This window comes from Trachurus japonicus, chromosome 10 (assembly GCF_045865225.1).
Source record: "Trachurus japonicus isolate A0001 chromosome 10, Traja_1.0".
Lineage (NCBI taxonomy): Eukaryota > Metazoa > Chordata > Actinopteri > Carangiformes > Carangidae > Trachurus > Trachurus japonicus.
The window spans coordinates 18880996-18902041 of NC_140916.1; the positions used below are offsets into that span (position 1 = coordinate 18880996).

The 21046-nt window shown below is 41.3% G+C and overlaps 1 protein-coding gene across 3 annotated transcripts in view; it reads left to right on the plus strand.

Moving 5' to 3' along the window:
• trpc7b (transient receptor potential cation channel, subfamily C, member 7b) overlaps positions 1-20695 on the plus strand; it is a 61459-nt gene extending 40764 nt beyond the window's left edge. For all 3 annotated transcript variants that reach the window (XM_085789779.1, XM_085789780.1, XM_085789778.1), the window contains exons 7-12: positions 1385-1649; positions 14261-14456; positions 15021-15239; positions 17646-17726; positions 18555-18630; positions 18902-20695. In XM_085789779.1, the coding sequence (XP_085645905.1) occupies positions 1385-1649; positions 14261-14456; positions 15021-15239; positions 17646-17726; positions 18555-18630; positions 18902-19041 (977 nt within the window). In that variant the 3' untranslated portion in view covers positions 19042-20695. The remainder of the gene's footprint in view (positions 1-1384; positions 1650-14260; positions 14457-15020; positions 15240-17645; positions 17727-18554; positions 18631-18901) is intronic.
• Positions 20696-21046: the final 351 nt, after the last annotated feature.

Sequence of the window (21046 nt, forward strand, 5' to 3'; positions counted from 1 at the left end):
ATTATAACCCATTATAAGCATGATAATAATGCATTATAGAGATAGGCATCAAATAAAGTGTTACCACAATTTTAAGTTTCTTATGCATGTTATCAACGTAATGACATGACATATTTCAAGTTCTTAAAAGAAAAAGGAGATAACACATATCAGGTGTAAAAAGTAGTATGTCTGTCAATGATCGAAGGTTGTAAATGGCTTCAACATGTCTAGCACTAGCTAACTCCAAAATTCCTCACTTTTAATGCTAACCAACTACAACTACCACTAAACAATACTTAGGCCGATTTACCATGGCAATAAATAAAAAGTAGAAGAAAGCAACATTTTAATGTACATGTACCCAATAGTGAGAAGTGTGTGTGTAGGCTATGTGTATGTTTCCGTTTTTACTGGTATGTGACATCTGGTGTGCACCTGATGTCTTTCCTTCTCTCTCGCTCCCGATCCGCATAAAACTTAATGTTATATGAAAACAATAACTAGTAATAAAAACACATGCAAAAAAAACATGTAATGGAAACACTGTGGCCACAGCTGACCACAGCTAGCCACAGCGGTATATGATAGCGAATTTGCAGAAAAGTTGCAGTGGCAAGGCCAAAGAATTCATGATTGAATTTGCATTAATAGTTGCAATCGTGACACCACAAAATCTTGGAGGGTGTGTATGTCCTATAGAAAAAAGGCTATAGAATATAAGTTATATTATATTGAGTATTTAGTAGTGACACAACCTCTGCAATGCTAAGGAATGGCTTCTCTGTAATGCATTCTATTAGTGGTGGTAGTGGGTGTTCCGATGAACAAAAAAAGTGGGTGTGGTCGTTTTTTTCTCCACCAAGGAGTGTTTTGGGTGTAAAACTAATGTTTGCGATCAACTCAGAATCATGAAAAACCCCTAGTTTGACCCCTCACAAGTTACTTAAGGCCAAATTTAACATTACGGAATGTTCAAAAATCCAGTTACGGGTACCCCAACTTTGAGTAGTTTTTTAGGGGGTTTCCCACGGGAGTTGAATTTCAACATTTTAAGACATCATATTATGCATGTTCCTAAAGACAATTGTGAAGAAATTTCTTGGTAAGGATTTAGTTCCCAGATTTTCATATGTTGCCCTTACTATGTAGGCAATTGTTAATGCTTCATATGGGGAATTAAGTGAAGATTTACCAAAGAGGTTAAACTAGACATTTTTTCAGAGAGATATTTCATGGAAGCTGCTGTTAATTACTCCACATTGCCTACTTGGCTTACCAAATTTGAGAACAAGTTTGCCTCAAATCAAATGAATACACAAAAATGGTTTGGTCTGGTTTGACTCACATAACAATACACGCTTCACCTATAAAACTACTGGTCTCTGTCTTTCTCCTCCTCCAGCCAGGAACAAGTGGCGTCCATCTGATCCCCAAATCATCTCAGAGGGCCTGTACGCCATCGCTGTGGTGCTGAGCTTTTCACGCATCGCCTACATCCTGCCAGCCAATGAGAGCTTCGGCCCACTGCAGATCTCTCTGGGGCGGACGGTCAAAGACATCTTCAAGTTCATGGTCATCTTCATCATGGTGTTTGTGGCCTTCATGATCGGCATGTTCAACCTGTACTCGTACTACCTGGGGGCCAAGTACAATCCTGCCTTCACCACGTGAGTTATGCCTGGCTGTATACAGTGAATGTGCGTAACCGTGTGAGCAGACAGTGGTTATGTATGTAAACATGTAAATGTTTGTGTCATCCTCACTCTTACAAACATACTTAAACGCCCTCACTAAGGCAAACACAGTGCAGCTACATGACGGTCAGATGGTAATTATTTTAAATCTAATAGGTACTGTATGTTCAACCTGCTCTTATGCTACCTGGGAGTCCCATGTTACTACTGTTGGCATACCAGGCCATAGAAGATGAAAAAACAGGACAATTATTGCCACGTGTCCCCAGACACAAGACTGTTTACTGGGTTCATTAAATGCATGGTGCTTTATCAGTGGCAGAGATCGAACTTTAATCTCCCCTCGTGCTGGCAATCAGCCTGTTTGTTAAATTTAATAAGGAGAATGGTGAATGGGATGCTTCATTTTTAAATCTATAACAAACACTGGTCAATAGTTGATGTATCTCACAGCTTTAAAAGATTTGTGGGTAGAAAACAATGAAAAAAAGAGAGAAGCGAGCACTCAGAAAAAAAGGATTTAAACTTTAGGAGGTGCACAGTTACAGCAAAAACAAAAAGGGAGGAAAGCCAGCGCACTCACAATCCCTTCGAAGAGTTTTAATAATAATAATATAGTAATAGTAATACTAATAAAACTTTTCGAAGGGATTGTGAGTGTGCTGGCTTTCCTCACTTTTTGGGTAGAAAATAAGCCACTTCCCCAGCATCATTTCACTGTACTGTAGAAGAGGTTTGCATTCTTTCCAATGCCATTCACATACAGTATATATTATTTATTATATTATATTCACATGCAAAACTACTATTCATACTGCCCACGAGCTCCTTAAAAAAAGGGCTGCTGGCTTCAGTAGTCTGAATTTGACAGATCAAGTGCCACAGGCTATAATTGTATTTGATAACTGAAAATCGTTCATCAACACTCGGTACCATAAAAGAGTTTCAGCTGCTGAAGAGTTCCATGTAACCTGGTTATAAGGCTGTTTTATTTGATAGTGTGAAGTGCACATTTTAAATTTAGTCAATTTGTACTTAAAGGCTGCAATGCATAAAACCCAATACAACACAACATTTGTTTAAAATGTTATCCTCGTCAGCAACAAAGTCTGTTGATTTTACTGCAGCATTGGCACATTGGGAATGTTGTGTTATATATCAACATGCTTGTAAAGCAATCAACCTGTCCAACATCAATCTGAACAACAATGCCTCTGCCGTCCCCCCTCATTTTAGTTTATCCGTTTCTCTACCTGCCTATCCCTCAACATCAGCTGCAGCCAGACTGATGCTGGATCTTTCACCGTCATTGTCTGATATTTGTAGGAAAGTTATCCATCTTTGGCCCCTGACAGAGTATTTCAGTCTGATATCATTCATCTCAAAAATGAAAACTCTCTCTGAGGTCTCTCTCTGTCACATGTAATTCTTCATTTTCTCAGAGGAAGCCATTCCATAGATGTTGACACTGCACCATTTCTGCTCAATCCAGCAGAGTACAACATGCTTCACATGTTGGTTTGTAATTATGTTGCCACATGCTATTCTACTCTTCTATTTGCATTTTTCTTATAGTTGATTTAGATTCATTCTTTATTCGCTGCAAGAGCCCTGGTCCAAACAGGTTAGAGCAAAAGAAGTTCAAAGGAAAACTACACACTGTCGAGTATGATGGTCTTATTTATGCTCCTTAGCTCAATTCACTTTCAAGATTTTTTGTATTAAAACACATAAAGAACAATGGGCATCAACATCAGTCCAGCATGTGACTTGAAAGCCTACCTCACTAAAGGTTGTTACAGCAGCCTTCCCATCCGTGACAAACTGCTGCCAGATGTTTGCATCTGTCCTCCTCATAAACATAAACCCTGTTTTGTGGGCTTACTGTATTTGCAGTTACTGGTTTATGGTACTCCCAGTAAATCAAACACCACAGTTTACCATGCAGTTATTGCCTTGCTCCCAAGTTTTATCTCCCAAATACAACCAAAGTTGGATGATTAAACATGATCAACTAACAATGACCTCAGAGCATTGCCCCCATGTTGTTGTCTCTGGTTGTTTTGGCAAGCTGTGCAATGATTGTGCTTTTTGCTGTGCCAGACTGCTCGTCTGTGGATCTGTCTGTCCGCCTGTTCTTTTTATCTATTTCTGACCTGTCTGTCTATCTTCTGTGCTCTTGGGTCTTTGTGTTCACTTGATCCAGAAGGATTTCTCTTAAGTATGTATGTAGCCTGCACTCTGTGTCCATTTACACACCTTTTCTAAGCATCATCAGGGCAGAAAGTTATGAAACTGCAGCTTTTTCAGTCTACAACACAGATATAGTTGATGAGATAGATAGGGTTGAATGCCACGTGTGATAACAGTATTTACCGGTCTATGTATTAGTAGCAGCCTCAGTTAAATGCACCAGATGTTTTCACACCTTTATCTTCACATATAACAGCACATAACAGCTGTAACATATGAGTGGCCTGGGAGCAATTTCCAAATTTATGACCTGATGAGCATTCAACATAGATAGAATCACTAATGATAAAGTTTGTGTGTTTGTGTGTGTGCGTGCGTGCGTGCGTGCGTGCGTGCGTGCGTGCGTGTGTGTGTGTGTGTGTGTGTGTGTGTGTGTGTGTGTGTGTGTGGGGTTTACCATACTGACTTTCCCTGCACCTTTGTGCTGTGCATTTTCAATAGCTCCACACAGGGCACAGGGGTCTTATATAGACTGTGAGTTCTGCTTGGCTGCCCAAACGGCGCCAAAGATCCAGACAACGTGATGAGCAGACAGACAGAGCAGCAGCATCAGAGGGGGTTACTGTAACTAACAGACTGGCAGATAGACAGGTAGAAACTGACTCTAATGGAGTTTATATAGACTGTCAAGACAGAACATTTACAAACCAACAGTTAATGAAGACCTTTCAGAAAGCAAAGGACAAGTACAGAGAGGACCTTGGACCCTGTAGATTCAAGTGCCTTATCACCATAACACAGTCATTCATATCATGAGTGCACAATCCAGCTTTGTGCATCGCCTCCTTATCACTTCCCTCCACTTTAGAGATCAATATCGAGGCTGATTTAAAAAATCAGAGTTAACACAGTTGTGTTAAAAATGGAAACCACTTCTGCCTGTCTGAACAGCTACTGACTGCAATTCATCTTAGTCGTATATATATCTTAAACTGTGCATCTAATATTCCCCTGACTGATTGGCTTGCCAATTTCCAGTCCCTGTGAGCTACAGAGAGGTTTTTAACCTAAATGAACCCCCTTTAATGATGTTGTTGTTGCCACTCTTACCACCAGGGGTCAGTCTGGCTTTAAATCTCAACCTGTGTATAAAGTTGTTGATGGTGCAAATGCCTTTATTTTTGTACTGTTTCTAATTACTTGTTTTGCAAAATCTAATCAACCTTTTTGTTCAGTATTTTCCTATAATTATCTCATAGAATGTGTCGTCTGTGCACAGTGAGGCATTCTCAAATGTCTCTTTTGTCTCTGTGAATGTTTATTTTCCAGTCCCACTTAATTCAATTATTAGGTGTGACCATTTCATATGACTGTTAATAATAGGGTGGCCAATGCTGGGCACAAATTGTGAATTCTCCAAAGAACGATCTCCTGTCTATCTTTTTTTCTCCCTGTCAACATATAGTATAATGCTTGTGTGGATGTGGGTGTACATGTGTTTGAAACCAGTTCTGTGTGTGTGTGGGGGAGGGGTGAAACTGGTCTGATACCACTGATACAGGAAGATGAGGCGGGGAACCAGGTGGAGGTAGTAATGATACACCAGGAGGAGCGAGGAGATGGAGGGTGGATGGGTGGAGGCTCAGGTTGTCACACTCTCTCTCACACCTATAGATACATTCACACAAGCTAAAACCCACGTACATATAGGGCTTAATAAAGACCTAGCAGTAATAGCCACATATACCTAATCCCCAGTGGTGTGTAGCTATAGAAGGGAATCTGACTCACTGACACATTTAAAAAAAACACACACGCACATACACCACATACTGTTTGGTGAGTGCCCACACAGTAACGTGAGAAATGTGCAAATACACTTAAGCAGGGACACACGCACATTCATAGGTCCACTCTCTCATTTTTGCATATGCTAACAGGTGCTTAGGTGGGCAAACAAACATTTTTGCACACATCAGTTCACACAGACACACACGCTTATCAGGATTTTGATTTGGACAGTGCTGGTGGAGCAGTGGACCTGCCTCTATGTTCTAGTCAGCCATGCATGACAACACTGCACACAGAGAGTAACAGACAGTGAGAGGACAGGTGAAGTAAAGGCAGAAAAAGGGAAATGTGGATGAAATAGGAAAGCATTTTGGAATAAACAGTTGAAAGCCAGGCAGATTTAGAGCACAGAGTTGAGGCTGGGGAAGGAAGAAAGGTGGTTGAGTCTTTGAAAAAATCACTATAATAATTTAATTGATGTAGGCACGATGCAGCGCAACCATAGGGACGGGAAACAACAGTGGAGCAAAGTACATAGATGTAGTCAATTCATGGGAAGAGCAGGAAGACAGATGAGGGATGAGGAGAAAACCACAGACAGAGGAGGGCGTTTTTGGCTCAGCTGTCTGTTCAGGCAAATGTTGGCAACCAGCCAGGATGGATAGACAAAAGGGTGAAAAGAGGAAAGAGAGAATGAGAGAAGGTCAAGCAGTCAGCAGTGTAGGCTTAGCACAGATTTAGACTGCACACATTTTATCTGTAACCATTTAAACAGTTGGGAAGGGAATAATCAGAAAATAACTTGTTGGTATGTACAGTATAGAGATTTCATCAGTTTTCATTTCTCCAGCTCCAGTTATACATGCCACAATGTGCCACTTATATTACAGTAATGTTATATCAGCAAGGCACATTAGGTTGCTCTGGCAATATGGACTTCTTTTCATATCAGTGAAACATATTTATATTTGAATTGAATTCAAAGACACAATGTCTGCTGAGATGGCATGGGTAAGTCAGATTACGTAAAGCCAAGGACAAAGGCATATAATGCGATGTAAATAAAGAGAGACAGAGAGAGGGTAGGGATGCAGATAGAGAGAAAGAGATGAGGGGATAAAAGAGCGCACATACAAACACAGCGATGGAGATGCAGGCTGGAATGTGAATCTGAAGCTGGGCTGAGGAGTGAGAGAGTGTCAGAAGGGAGGAGAAAAAACAAAGGGGGTGTGAACAAGAGTCTAGAGTGACAGAGCTGAAACATGGTGGTGAGACAGGGATCCTAGCGAGAGAGAGAGAGACAGGGTCTGAAAGAAGGATAAGAGGTGGGTGAAAGCGAAAGGGATGGTCATGTCGGGGTGAGCAAAAGAGAATTTATTAGCTCTGAAGGCGAGGCTGAGGTGTCGTGTTCAGCCTTTACCAGTCAAGCACATCTGAAAGTCAAAATGAGGAGAAGAGGCATAATTACAATTAAGCGAGACAGACAAAGAAGGGAGACACAAAAATAACCACAAATAATAACTATGCTTTCATGCAGTGTGACCACTACTGCCTTTAAGATATCAACGTCACTCAAAGCAGTGGCTTTTGTGCCATTATCATGACAAATGATGCCAAGCGTTCAATTTCCCTCTTGGTGAGACGTGATCCTGCTGAATTGGTACTGGAACTTCATCTTTGTACTAAAATGAATTCCTTTTTTTTTGTTGTTTTAGAGCTAAGAAATGTCAACAGGAGGCTTTTTACGTCAATGACCATGACAGTTGACAGCTGACTTCATCAGCCGTAGTTAGCTATGACTTTCATAATTGTATTGATATTTGAGATTTACAATTTATTCTCACGTACCCGTGTTTATTGTGCTCAACATACATTCAGTAATATAACAATATGATTCAGTTTCATGTTCCAGGAGAAAAGGCCTTGGGGGGATGTTGTCAGAGCACTTTGTTTGGCAAAAATAACACTGTGATGATAACGTAGATAATGAGTTTGGCTGGTGTTGCAGGGGCATAAAATTCTCCAAATCCGATAAGGGACAGGACAGAGCCACTAATGTTACTTACACTGTGATACAGCAGCCTTCCCGTCCTGCTCCCACACAGTGAAGGTGTTAATTTTTTCTTTTTTCTTTTTACCTTACAAAACCCAAAGCCCCCAAAAATAATCTCTAAGAATTCTTTGTCTTTGTGCTTTTGGTTTTATGTACCTCAGTGCACATTGCTTCAATATGTGGTGAAATCCAAAGTTTGCCTGGTTATGTTTGTTCACCTCGGACTGGACAGTAGCTTTAGTGAATGCTTGACAGTTTAAGTTCTTATAACTGAAAAGTGCAAAGGAAAAAGTCATTTTCCAGCTATTTTCCTGGTGGAGTATTCAATGTAACGAACGTGAAATAGCATATTATAGCAGCCACAATCAATCTCAACACATTGGTTTGTGTTGCATTTAATGAAAAGATGAAGACAACACAGGCGAACAGAGAAACTGAAAGACAGACAGCGAGGGAACTGGCAAATTAAAAAAAAAAAAGAAAAGTTCAAAACACCCTTAATTACAATTGCTCGTCTTGTGGTGTCAGATTCCCCACCCAATAAATGTTCTCTCACAACTTGCCTGAAGACACACAAAAACAGTCTCATTCTGCATTGCTCTCTGTCTGCCTCAATTTGTATCTCTCTGTATACACGCATATATAAACAGATAGCTCCAGAGATGCACACATCAGTTTAGCATCACTCTGAAACACCCTCACGGACAGGAAAGTAGGAATTATACAGGAGCACTATACATTTATTCATACTGAAATTTATATTAAAAAGCCAAGTAGGCAAGACCCCACCCCTACTGTCTAAACGCAGTGTTATGTTTAAGATGTTTTCTGTATGCACCTGTTTGTTGAAAGACTTGTCTGTAGGAGAGGAGAGCAGAGGAGAGGAGAGGAGAAAGAAAAGCTGAAAGAGAGGTGATGGAGAAGAAATTTAATATCGTGCTAATGACCGAAGGGCAGAAGCAGGAAGGCAGAGCAGACGGCTTGGTGCAGCAGTTCACGTCTACTTTTACATTTGCATTTGGCCAATGTCAGAATATTTCTACAGATTAAACAAAGAGGAAACATATACAAGAGGAAAAAAAATAATGGGAAAAAAAAGATAAATCAAACGAACAGATTGAGTGACAGAAATTGCTAAAAGCGGCTGGGATGAAAGATGTAGAGAGCATGAGAGCAGGAGGCAGGGTGATGCAGAGAAAGATATAAAAGCAATGGCAATAGGAAAATAATGAGAAAATGGGTGTGTGGAGAAACGAACGGGAGGCTGAGATGATAGCGAGAGAGCGAAAGAAACGAAGACAACGACAGACAAATATGAAGCATAAAGCAGGAGAGACTGAGAGCATGTCTCTGGGGTGGGAGAGGTTGATTTGGGCCTGTCAGTGATTGGGTTTGGACTGCTCCCGCGGGGCCAAAGTGACTCACCAGTCTCCCCCACACAGACACACACCATGCTGTACGTGAAGTGTGTGTATGTGGATGGTAGAGAGAGGGAGAGAATAACAGAGTCAGTTCTTTACTGTCTGTGTCCTGCATGGGTAAGAGTTTGTGTGTGTGTGTGTGTGTGTACTGTAGCCATCATGCTGTGTGAAGCCTATTTGGAGCTGCCACTCTTAATAACAGATAATCATACACTGTCCATCTCTGTCTCCAGATGCCCACTATCCCTGCTGATTCACGGTCTGTTGTGCAATGGCACAATGCTGTTATAAAACACACACACACACACAAAATTAAATAATCTCATTCTTTGGTTGTTAGAAAAGTCTTCCATTATCTCGAGCATCAACTGTCTCATCCATCTCAGCAACAGGGTATTGCATAATACACACATGACCAGTACCTTGGCTAACATTAGCAGAAGACAAATTCAGATTTATCAATGTTGTGATCTCCAGGGATACATTTTAGATTTTCCATAATTGCACTTCCCTCCCTGAGAGATACAGGATCTCACGCAGATTCTGGTGAATTAATTTAGCAGAAAACAAGGTGAGCAGAACAAATAATGATGCACAGGAGCCCAGGCTGCCCAGAAATCAACGGCATCCGCAATGGAAGAATAAGGATATGTAGCCATGTACAGTAATACTTTGTCGACTGTTGGATGGTTCAATTCAGAATTGACGAACAATATATAAATAATCTGCCATGTGGTGAGTGAGTAATTTTAGTTGTGTGCGTGTTTTTCCCTGTGGTCTAATGACACATTTATGTTGCCTGGAACAAAGCACTTCATCATTATCTACACTTCCATTTGTGGAACATGGAAATCTAAATCGAGAGAGCATTTCACACGGGTGGGATGGAGAGTTGGAGGACCAGAATCATTTGATTTAGAAAAGCTAAGTGGGGTATAACAATCAAGACCAGATCATTGTCCTCCATTTTTAATTTTTGTGTCATATTTCAGAGCCACAGGAAAGCATTTTTTATCTTGTAAGCGAGCCTCCAGAGAAGTGACGAGACATTATTTAAAGAGAGAAGGCTCAAAATAACAGGTTTTCAAGGCAAGTCCACCAAATCACCTTCCCCAGCTCTCCTGATTGCACAATAGGCTTGTGGACGTGTGATGTGAATAGAGAGTGAGACGGTGGTGTTGAAAGCAGCCCTCAGTTGGTGTTAGTCTTGCAGCAATGGCCGGTTTGATGTCCAGACCAGCTATTACCACAACACAAAGAAGAAAGCCACTCGAGGTCTACTATTAATGCGTGTGAATGTGTTTCTTCTCACACATGCCTTTAGTGCCTGGTGTCACTGATGTGCTTGCCTCTGCATCTGAGTTTGCCTCTCAGAGTAGTTATTAATTTACTTGTTGGGGTGTCAGCAAGTTCAAATGTCAATGTGGTTAAGGAAAAAAAAAGTTTCTGTGTTTGTCAGGTGCTGATTAGTGTTGGTTAGTTTCAGGATAAAAAAGGATTGAGTAAAACCACTGTTCAGTTACACATTATACTGTAAATCTCTCTGCCCGACTCTTGTGAATGTGATAGTTCAGTAAGGCCTTGAGTGAATGTATTCAAATCTGGACTCAAAGACAAACTGATTTTTGTTGGTCAAAGGTCAGACCCACTGCAACCACACAAATCCTATAGGATGAATGACAACATCCTTATGTTGAACAAAACACATTATTTAAAGTCATAACTCCCAGATTTAGTTTGATACTCAGCTGATGACACTTATCTTTAGGACTGTGTAGACTGTGTAGATCATTTGTGCTGCTGGGTTGAAGATGGGTCAGATTGATGTAACAAGCCAATGTTGCATTGTGCGCATTGAGTTTTGATGAAAAGACCAAGACCAGGATTTCATTGGACATCATTTCTGTTTGCTCTCTGACAAAAGTGGTAAACAGCAGAATCCTCCAAACTCAGTCAGCTGTGATCAAGTTAGTTAGCCCCTAGACACGTTAATTAACACTATAGTACAATAGCTTAGCTTTCATTGTTATTTTATGTTTGCAATTCAACTTGTGAACATAATTTTAAAGACACGCTGAAGCATGGAAACTTCTCTGATCATAGTGTTGCTTATCTCCCTCAAGGGGCAGAGAGATACAGACACAGAGTCTATCAGGCTTTTAACTCAGGTTCAACTTTTAACTAAGGTTTTGTGTAATTAGAGAACCACAGATTTCTACTTTATAACTGTTACACAAGCATGAATGTGAACTGCACCTGGACTGGTTGGCAGAGAAAGACAACTGTAGGGAGGTAGGTTTTGACAGCAACTGATAAATGCATTATTTATGTGTTCAGTCCTTGCTTAGGGAAACTGCCTTATGTCTTGAGCCTGTCAGAGACAGCAGGGGTCAGGGATCAGGGTTCAGCTGTCGATAGGATTTAAGAGCAGTTCATCTGTGTGAAAACATGGGAACACCTGGGAATTTTAGCGAGCATGGTCTAAAGATTGTTTCCACGACTAGTACAGCAGCCTGGACAGGCTCTGCATGACTTTCTGAGAGCTGGACACGTTTCCTTCCAAAACAGATGAACAAATGAATATTTTGGTCTTGGCTCAGGAAACCTTAGATCTGTGATTCCATGCCAATTTCTTTAAAGCCCTTATAAATGTGAATTGAGTTGTCCAACTAACGCCATCCTGCTGCCACTGCTGTTTCTGTGTCCAATGTAAAACTCATGTCTCTCTTCATAATTAGACACATCTAAGTCACAAAACTGTTAAGGCAAGCTGTAGATGTGAACCTATTGGCTCTGTCATCTGTTGTTTCAGCTTTGTGTCACATGATCAAGTTTGGCTACTTAAAGGGGAACTATTATGTTAATCTCAGGGGCTTTTAATGTGATATTGGACCCCAGTGGAGCACTATTGAAAGTTTTTATCGATAAAAAAAACTCCATACTTATCGCATACAAGCCGTCTTGTGTACTCCTCCATTCTGGCTCTTTCCTGCTTCGCTCTGAAATGCTTAGGTTCAGCGCTCCCCCGCCCCCTTCCCCACCTACGACACCGACTCTGCTGAGATTGGTCAACGTATCGAGGGGCAGCTGCATAGTGACACGCCCCTTCTCACATTACCACTGGGCACTGAGGCCAGAGCCAGGCAAGTTGCCATATAGGCACTTCCACTGAAGTTGTAACGTAACAAAAAGAGACTTTAGAAAGAACTATCCAAATTCGAGTGTTTGCAGCGATTCAGAGCTGCCTGTTACTGCCCCTGGGGATTAGCTACTTCATGATGCACCTACCTCATGATATGGCACTTCCAGGTCCAGTATCCAACATTTGAAACATATTCATAAGTCTGAAAAGCTGGAAAACAGTACAGTAGGTCCTGTTTAAGCTATTTTAATGAGCTTAATTGGAATAACCCTGAGATTGCAGACCCTTGCACACTTTTAAATTAAGTAGAATAATAATAGAGATGTACCTGCTTGTTGTCCTGCCATCATGCAAGCAAATGCTCTTGGCGTCAGTGTTAGGTTTAAGATTAGGTGTGGGGTTAACACAATCTTCAGCAATCAGTATAAAGCTGTGTGTATAATCGCATACATCCAAACCATATACAGTACAGTATACAGTATATACTATATATCATTTATACTGGCCATTAAACATGGGTTTCAGCATAGGTTCAGAGATGTAATCCAGAAATGTTCATTTGAAATTATGTATGAACAGATGGGTCTTCAAATGGTTTCACCCTAGTTTGATTCGTATCTGGTGGGAACAGTCAGTGTGTTGGTAAATGTTTCCTGGAAAGCTCTGTCGTATTGAAGAAAATCTGTTCGACAAAGACAGAGCATTTTTGATGTTTTGCAGCTTAGCAGGGGAGAGAAAACAAACAGACCGACTCTCTCACGGATCTAGTCTTGAAGGTTAAAGAGTGTTTTGCTTTTCGAATCTGAAAGGTTAAAGCTGAAGCACCTAGAGGAGTCTCTGTTTTCATGTTTGTGAGAGAGAGGAGAGAAGAGTCTGTGCCTGTGTGTGTTTGGATCTGGCTCAGTCTTTTTATTCATGTGAGAGTATGTTCTTTTTCCTCCCTGTGCCAATGAAACCGTGTCTCTTTGAAAGAAGTTAATTTGGAAGATGCCCTCAGCTCCTGACCATGAGCCTACAGATCTTCTCTCCCCACAGCCTCCCTCCGACTCCATCCCCTCCAGCAATCCGAGCAGGCGGCTTCTTCCTCCCTACTGAACCCCCCTCTGTCATCTCAAGCCGATGCTTGCCACTCAGCCATGGAATATTTAACAGCAGACATGTACCTGAATGTCAATGCTCACACAGGTCTTGCAGCTTTGTGCTGATTTACCTCATCGCTTCTTCTGTCTCAACCCTCAGAGAATGATCCCTCAGGATGAATCATGATTTGACTCTAAACCTCACACTACATTTTCAAATGAAACATCAGTAGTGCTTTATTTATAATACAGTATCTACATGTCAGAGGCAGTCATTTGGACAAGAGTGGCTCAAGAACTGTACGCAATTCAAACACAGCCACAGTCAGGTGTCTCCGCAGTGAACAGTCTTAGAAATTAAATTCACATTGACCTTCGAATTAAGCACACGTGAAAGACAATTTGACCACATGAATCTCGAAAATGTTGGGTCTAATTAACTGTGGGTGGAAAAGCTTTCCTCGTGTATCTCTTTTTGAATACACTATGCAGTATGCAGTGAGAAATGTACCTTTACGTCTGCTTTTCTGTTTTGTTCAAAGGTTGAGACAGGACAAGGCTACAGACTTAGTGGTACGAGTTGATTCATTTTGTGCTTTTATTGTTTTGCAGAAGTCAAATAGATTTTTATGAATGTGTGCGTGGTCGGTGTGTAATAGGTGCTTATGTTTTTGTGTGTGAGTGAGAGAAAGAGAGACGGGATGATGTTTTAAAATCTGACATGACTCATCAGATATAGACTCACCAACACCGCCACCTCATAAGCCCCACAAAATTAAAAGGTTTTTCCTGCATTCACATGTGTGTGAATGTGTGAGAGCAACCACTAATAGCTTGTATGTGTGTATTCACTATAATGTTTCCTGACTGTCAGGTTTTCTCTCTCTCTCTTCCTTCTCTTGCAGTGTGGAGGAGAGCTTTAAGACTCTCTTCTGGTCAATCTTCGGGCTGTCTGAGGTGATCTCAGTGGTGCTGAAGTACGACCACAAGTTCATCGAGAACATCGGCTACGTGCTGTACGGCGTCTATAATGTCACCATGGTGGTAGTCCTTCTCAACATGCTCATCGCCATGATCAACAGCTCATACCAGGAGATAGAGGTACTTAAATAAGATGGTCAGACAACACAGAGAGGGTAGAATGTTGTCAACAAGTCAATAAGGATCACTGTTTGATCGCCTCGGTGCCTACAGGGGAATCAGAGACTTCATTTGAAATACCACGAGCTGTGAGAGATCAATACAGTGGCGACAAACAAAAACACAGAGTACTGAAAACTGAGGGAGAAACAATAGCGGTGGAATCTTCCAAAATATGCCAAGATAGCTGAAACTTTTTGCAAGAATTATGATCTTTATGGAGAAAATCCAAATAAAATGGGATTTATACATTGCTGAGAGTCAGTGGTTTCAATTGTTTATTTTTTATTAGTTGAGGAAAATCTACTACACATGGAACTGATTGTTATTGTTCAGTTCTCGCTGAATGATCTGATGTAAAAGATTCTTTTAATCCACCATAGTTTCTCTCATATTAATCACACATAATTATCATTAAATATTTAACTGTAATAATCATTATTCTTTGGTGTTTTCGTCCAGACTCCAAGTGTCACCAGCACCTATTATTTCAAACGCACTGTGTGTATCTGTGTGTCACTACAGGAGGATGCTGACGTGGAGTGGAAGTTTGCGCGAGCCAAGTTGTGGCTCTCCTACTTCGACGAGGGCCGCACCCTGCCCGCGCCCTACAACCTGGTCCCCAGCCCAAAGTCCTTCTACTACCTGGTCCTCCGCATCAAGTCCTGCCTGATTCACCTCTGCAAGGCGAACGGCCATCGCCATAATGAGCTGGAGATGGGCATGCTCAATTCACAGGCAAAGGTTAGTGTCGGGAGCATTTTAATCCCTATAGTAATGTGAGGAATTACAGACTGTGCAACAGCTGAGGGCTAATTGGCAGGAGTTATTTTTATATCACAATGAATAGTTTAAGTTTTCTCAGTACTTTTGTTTGAATTCTTCCCACATTTTTCACACCTTGTTGGGAGCCAAAAATAACCAACTAATTTCTGACATAAATTTTTCTTACCTTCCATACAGCTCATTATTCTCAGACAATAGAAAGTATTGTGAAGGCAAGAAAAAGCTACGCTAACAGATTGGTTCAGTTCCTCTCACATTCACGCTTTGTCATTGTGCAGTTTCTCTTGATATTTTAGGATGTTCTCTTCTGCAGTGTTTGACATACTAATTGCTTGTTTACTGCTACTTGTGTGCTTTAATTCCAGTGCTTCCTGTTTTGCAAGCTATTGTGTTTGTTTACCATGTGGCTTTAGTTAACAAATTGTTGAAACTGGAAAAAGGGGCAAACGACAAGCTCACTAATTACATCAAACACATCTGCAATGGACTTGCTTCTATGAGTCAGTCTGACTGTTTATAGCGTAAACTGTCAATTACTGCATCTTCAGCATATGTAGTCCAGAAATGTGGAGTGTGAAGGCCTTGTGCTTAACCTTATGGGAATGTATGACATTCCCACTGAAAGTCTGGGATGCACACACACACTCCTCCCTCTCAACTATTGTCTATCTAAATAAAATCACGATAATGAAAAGAAAGTCTTGCATGAAGAAAACAGCATAGGCCATTTAACACCGAATCAATCTCAGCGCCGGCCTTGTCCGCAGGCATTTCCTTTGTCTGATTCCTCAGCTCAGATGGCTCACCTCGTTGCCTCGGCTAAGCTATTAGCCAGGCCATCGGATCCGCCTGCGTCTGCTCAAATGGCTGAGCAGGTTGTGGATGGGGACAAGATGGGTTACACCCCACTGCTTCTCTGAGCCCCGAAAGTTCTCTGCAGTTCTGACACTTTAACTGCAGAGGTAAGCGGGTGCAGCAAGTGATCGATACATAAGCTCACACTCGACCACAGTGCAGCGTCGAGAATGTCAAGTGAGATTCAGAAAAGACAGGATGCTCTTTCTGAGCCAGTCCCCCCTTTTTCCCCCCTTGTAGTCTTTTGATCCGTGTTTCTCATGTGGTAAAATTGGAGCTATTTATTTCTGTTTAATAGCAGCATAACATTCAGAAAAATAACTACAACAGTGATTGATGAATTACTAATTTAAATGACTGGACAGTGTATATTTTAAAAGAAACTGACTGAACCTCTGATTTGATAATTATTTTAATGAACATTTGTGTGTGGATGTGATTAAAAAGTCAACAGTTGACATTCAACAGGTATTTGTACTTTACGCTCAGACCCTTTGGTGAACATGTCTTTCATTTATTCGCAGTTGTTAGGCACAGTTCATTTCTTGCCAAATATATAATATCAGCTAAATGGAGGCAGCAGAGCAGTTGATTGATGAGGACTAGATCACAGACTTCACAACAAAGGGGTGGCCTTTAAAAAAAGACCTGTGCATAAAAGATGTGATCCTCACACTCACATCAAGCTGAAGCCGTGGTTGCCATCAGGTTGTGGGGTCAGGTTGGGAACCACTGCTCTCTTCTACACAGTCCTAAAAAAAGAAAAAAATAAGTTTGTGATTTCAACACAGTGTTTTGGCTGCAAAATGAAAAACTAATTCAGACCAACAAATTGATGTAGCCCTCAGTGTAGACCTCATCATTGCTAACTAAAATCATTTACAACAATCTTGATATTCTCTGTATTCATCTCTATATGAGGGCTGGTAGAGAAAATCGTATGATAAATTGTAGTAATGTTTCTGGTTATGAAGTAGAGCATTTTAGAATATATCTGATTTCTGGTCAATCTAGTGTTAATATACTTGTAAAATACTAATTGTAATCATGTTTACCACAATGATTCTCAAAATTCAGCTGAACTGAAAACCAGTATGATTTGGCTCTGTCATGGTTTATGGCTTGGTGTTGTTTATAGTTCATTACTACATTTTCTTATTACTCAGCCGTTATGTTGCTCTATCTCCAGGCCTCTGCGGCTTTAGTGCATATGAAGTAGCATCTAGTTGCATGTGTCCACACTTTAGTGAAAACTGTTTTTGACACTACAATGCTGAAGTGACACACAAGCTGCAGAGCAAGGCCATGAGCATGGCGGGCATGTAGGAGTCAGTTAATAAAGATTCCCTCTGTGTAAGTGATGCTGTTGCTTGCTCTGTAAATACCATGTTGTGCACTTGATACAAACTCTGAGCTACTTTTTTCAATGCATTCTCTCCACTAACACCCTTTTCAAATGCTGTGTGACATTAACACTGGACTGTTGTCTGTACCTTACTGTTTGTACAGGATGAGCGCTTCAGGTCTTATCCACGACCGGGAGAAGAGTTCATGCCCAGAAAATCTAGAAAACACCCGACCAGGTATCAGGTAAGACAAAGCAAAGAAAGACTGGGGTGAAGATGAGGCAAAGTGGAACTGAAGAATCTCAGAGAGGAGCAAGTGGAGGAAGGTAAAAGGAAGAAAGAAATGAGAGAAATGTACAGGCTGAGAATATAAAACAAAAGGAATCAGAAGGAAGGCAGAGCTGAACTAGTGATTGTGAGGGAAAGAGAGAGTGCAGGACTGGCAGAAATAGAAAGAAAGCAGCAGTGTAAGACTGAAAAGGCCTCTAATGAGCTGTTTGACGGAGATTGAAACCAGGCATTCGATAAATGAGCTCAAAGTACTGCACTGTGGAGAAGGATGCTCTCCTCCTTAGTCTGCTCAAGACCTTTGCCTTGAGGGAAATCTTACTTCCTTCACTTGTCTGTTGTGCTTTTGTCTCCACCCTCCCTGTTTGTATGTGTGTACGTGCACGTGTGTTTGTTTGTTTTACTTCATCCAGTGTTCAAACACACACAAACACTACACCAAGCATTGAGACATCACTTGATTAGACATTTATACATGTGGTGACGGGTATCGACCCCTTTTTCAGAGTGCCTACATGCAGAGATTGACTGCTTGTGCCTTGGAAGTGGCTGTAGGACATCCCTGTTGGCTGCAGATCAATACTCAACATCTCACACAACGTCTCAGAGGCACAATGATGCTCTCTACCACTGCATGCTTTTTGTGTGCACATACTGTACATATGCGCACAAAAGAGCACATGGTTTGAAAAATTAGAGAAGTTCATCAACTGGATCCATAGAGTGCCCCGTTACTTTTGACCTTTCGTCGATTTAACCTTCTGCTTTGCTCTTGTCCTTGTAGAAGATCATGAAACGCCTGATTAAACGGTATGTCCTTAAGGCTCAAGTGGACAGAGAGAACGATGAAGTCAATGAAGGTAAAAATGTCCTCTTCATTAAAGCCCACTTTCTTTGTATCATGACAGAGTGCGTGTGTGTCAGTACTGCGTATATGTGAGGTATAAGAGGTGTCTGTACCTGCATGTGTGAGATAAAGGCCATGAAACTTCCAGAGGTAAATGTGTTGTATACAGGTACATGAACTCACACGTATCACATACAGCACAGTCTTCTGACATTATAGACTTATCTTCACTTGCTCGTGCTCACATGTTCTGATTGTTGTGTCCGTGTGTGACTGTGTTATAGGTGAGCTGAAGGAGATCAAGCAAGACATTTCCAGCCTCCGTTATGAGCTCCTGGAGGAGAAGTCCCAGGCCGCTGGAGAGTTGGCTCTGCTCATCCAACAACTTGGTGACAAGTTTGGCAAGAACACCATGAGACACTGACAGGACTCGCAAGAGAGAGAGGGAGAGGGAGAGAGAAGGAGGGAGAGACATGTGAAAGAGGGTGAAATCAGGAGGAGGGCAGAGAGCAGGGTCAGGGCAGGAGGGGGGGAAGAAAAGAAAGGGAGAAACAGGGAAGAAAGTGGAAGAGTGGCTGGAGAGAGAGAAACTGGGCACAGAGTAAAACTCGCTAACATAAGGCAAAAGGAAATGTTTTGCATATGCAATGACCAATTAGGGAGGAATTTTGAAAAAAAAGTTGGCTTCAACTGCAAGTGAGCATGAGGTCAAAGGGTCAGAGGAGGAGTTGGGGGGCGGGGGTTGTGTTGACAGTTGAATTCTAATTAAAGACAGCGTCTTCAGGGGGTTACAGAGGAGAGGAAGACAGACACTCACAGGACGGATGGGAGATAGAGGGAGACGAAGGTGGAGAACACAATCATAGGGCAGGAGGCTGAGGCAGAGCAGCAGTGGGGGCCCTGAAGTCCATTTCCAACTTGGAGGGAAGAGAGAGAGAGGGAGGGAGGGCTGACACAGAGGCTGGGCTGCAGGGGAGGAGGGATAAAAAAGATATCTGGGGGGGAAAAAAGAAACTGCCACTGTTATTCACACCAGAAAGGCCAGCTTTGCTTCTGTGTCTTCACTTTTGTCAGGACTAACGGTGATGCCTGTCGAGATACTGAACACCGCTTTACACACCAGGCTATCTAATTAATGCATTTCCATTCACAATGCACAACCTGTGATCAGGGGTCCGAGAATTCAGGAAAAAGCGAGAAACACTGTAGGATTTATGCACTCAGCTGAACGTCATTAAAGAAATAGCTCACAGACAAACTCACAGTCCTTGTTAAGTCAGAGAAACTTTTATGTCCACACGTTACTCACAGTGTGTTGTATATATAGAGAGAATTGCAGCTCCATGGGAACTGTTTCTAAGAGATTTTATGTTAGTAAGAATTAACTTTGTAGAGTTACAAAAAAAAGTAATAGTGGCAATAACATTACCCTAGACAGCATCTTTTTTTTAAAATTACTTCAAAGAATATCGCAATACCTCTGTTACTTTGTTTAAACTTTAGGTCTCATGCACATTGAAATAGCTTCAAGCCAATAAAAGTGTTGAAATATGACCTAGATAAGTGATGTGGATATCCGCCTCTTCATGGCGCCTTAGCAGCACAAAGTGTCTCTCCGCCACTCGTTTTCTAGCATGGCAACCAAAAGCGACATGTCCTGGAGGAGCTGTGTTTACAGCTGTAAATGCAGTAGGTCAGTGCTCATGAGAAGCTCGCAAAGACACCAAAACTCCTCAGTCTGATTGCTTTAGGGAAACCAGACATTTATGAGATGAGAAAATCATGGAAATAGTCCACAGAGATATGTGATACTTGTCTTTTAGAACAGCAGTGATATTTGTCTGGAAAACCCTGGGATTCTGCTTCAGAATAAGAAGTAATCTTATGGTCTTGTGTTTCTTTTGGAGCCTTGTTTGACATATCACTGCACTAGCCACCATTGATGTGACTGACAAGTGGATGAATAGGTAATAGATTAACTACTTTAACCAAAAATTGAAAAAATGTGTCTCCAGTTTCAAATTTGCAATTTGATAAATTGCTAATACTTAAAATTAGATACCGTATTTTATTATTGTACAAAGAAAACACTTTCTGCAGCAAACAACATACACCAACACTTTCTTCAGCTACCTATTTGTGTATATATATACACATATACACATATATATATACAGTACAGGCCAAAAGTTTGGACACACCTTCTCATTCAATGTGTTTCCTTCATTCTCACTGAAGGCACCAAAACTATGAATGAACACATGTGGAATTAACAAAAAAGTGTGAAATAACTGAAAACATGTCTTTTCTTCTTTGTCTTCTCTTTCTTCTTTTCTTCTTCCTCTCCTTCTTCCTCCTCCTCCTCTATCTCTGCCCCCACCAATTCTAGTTTCTTCAAAGTAGCCACCCTTTGCTCTGATTGCTGCTTT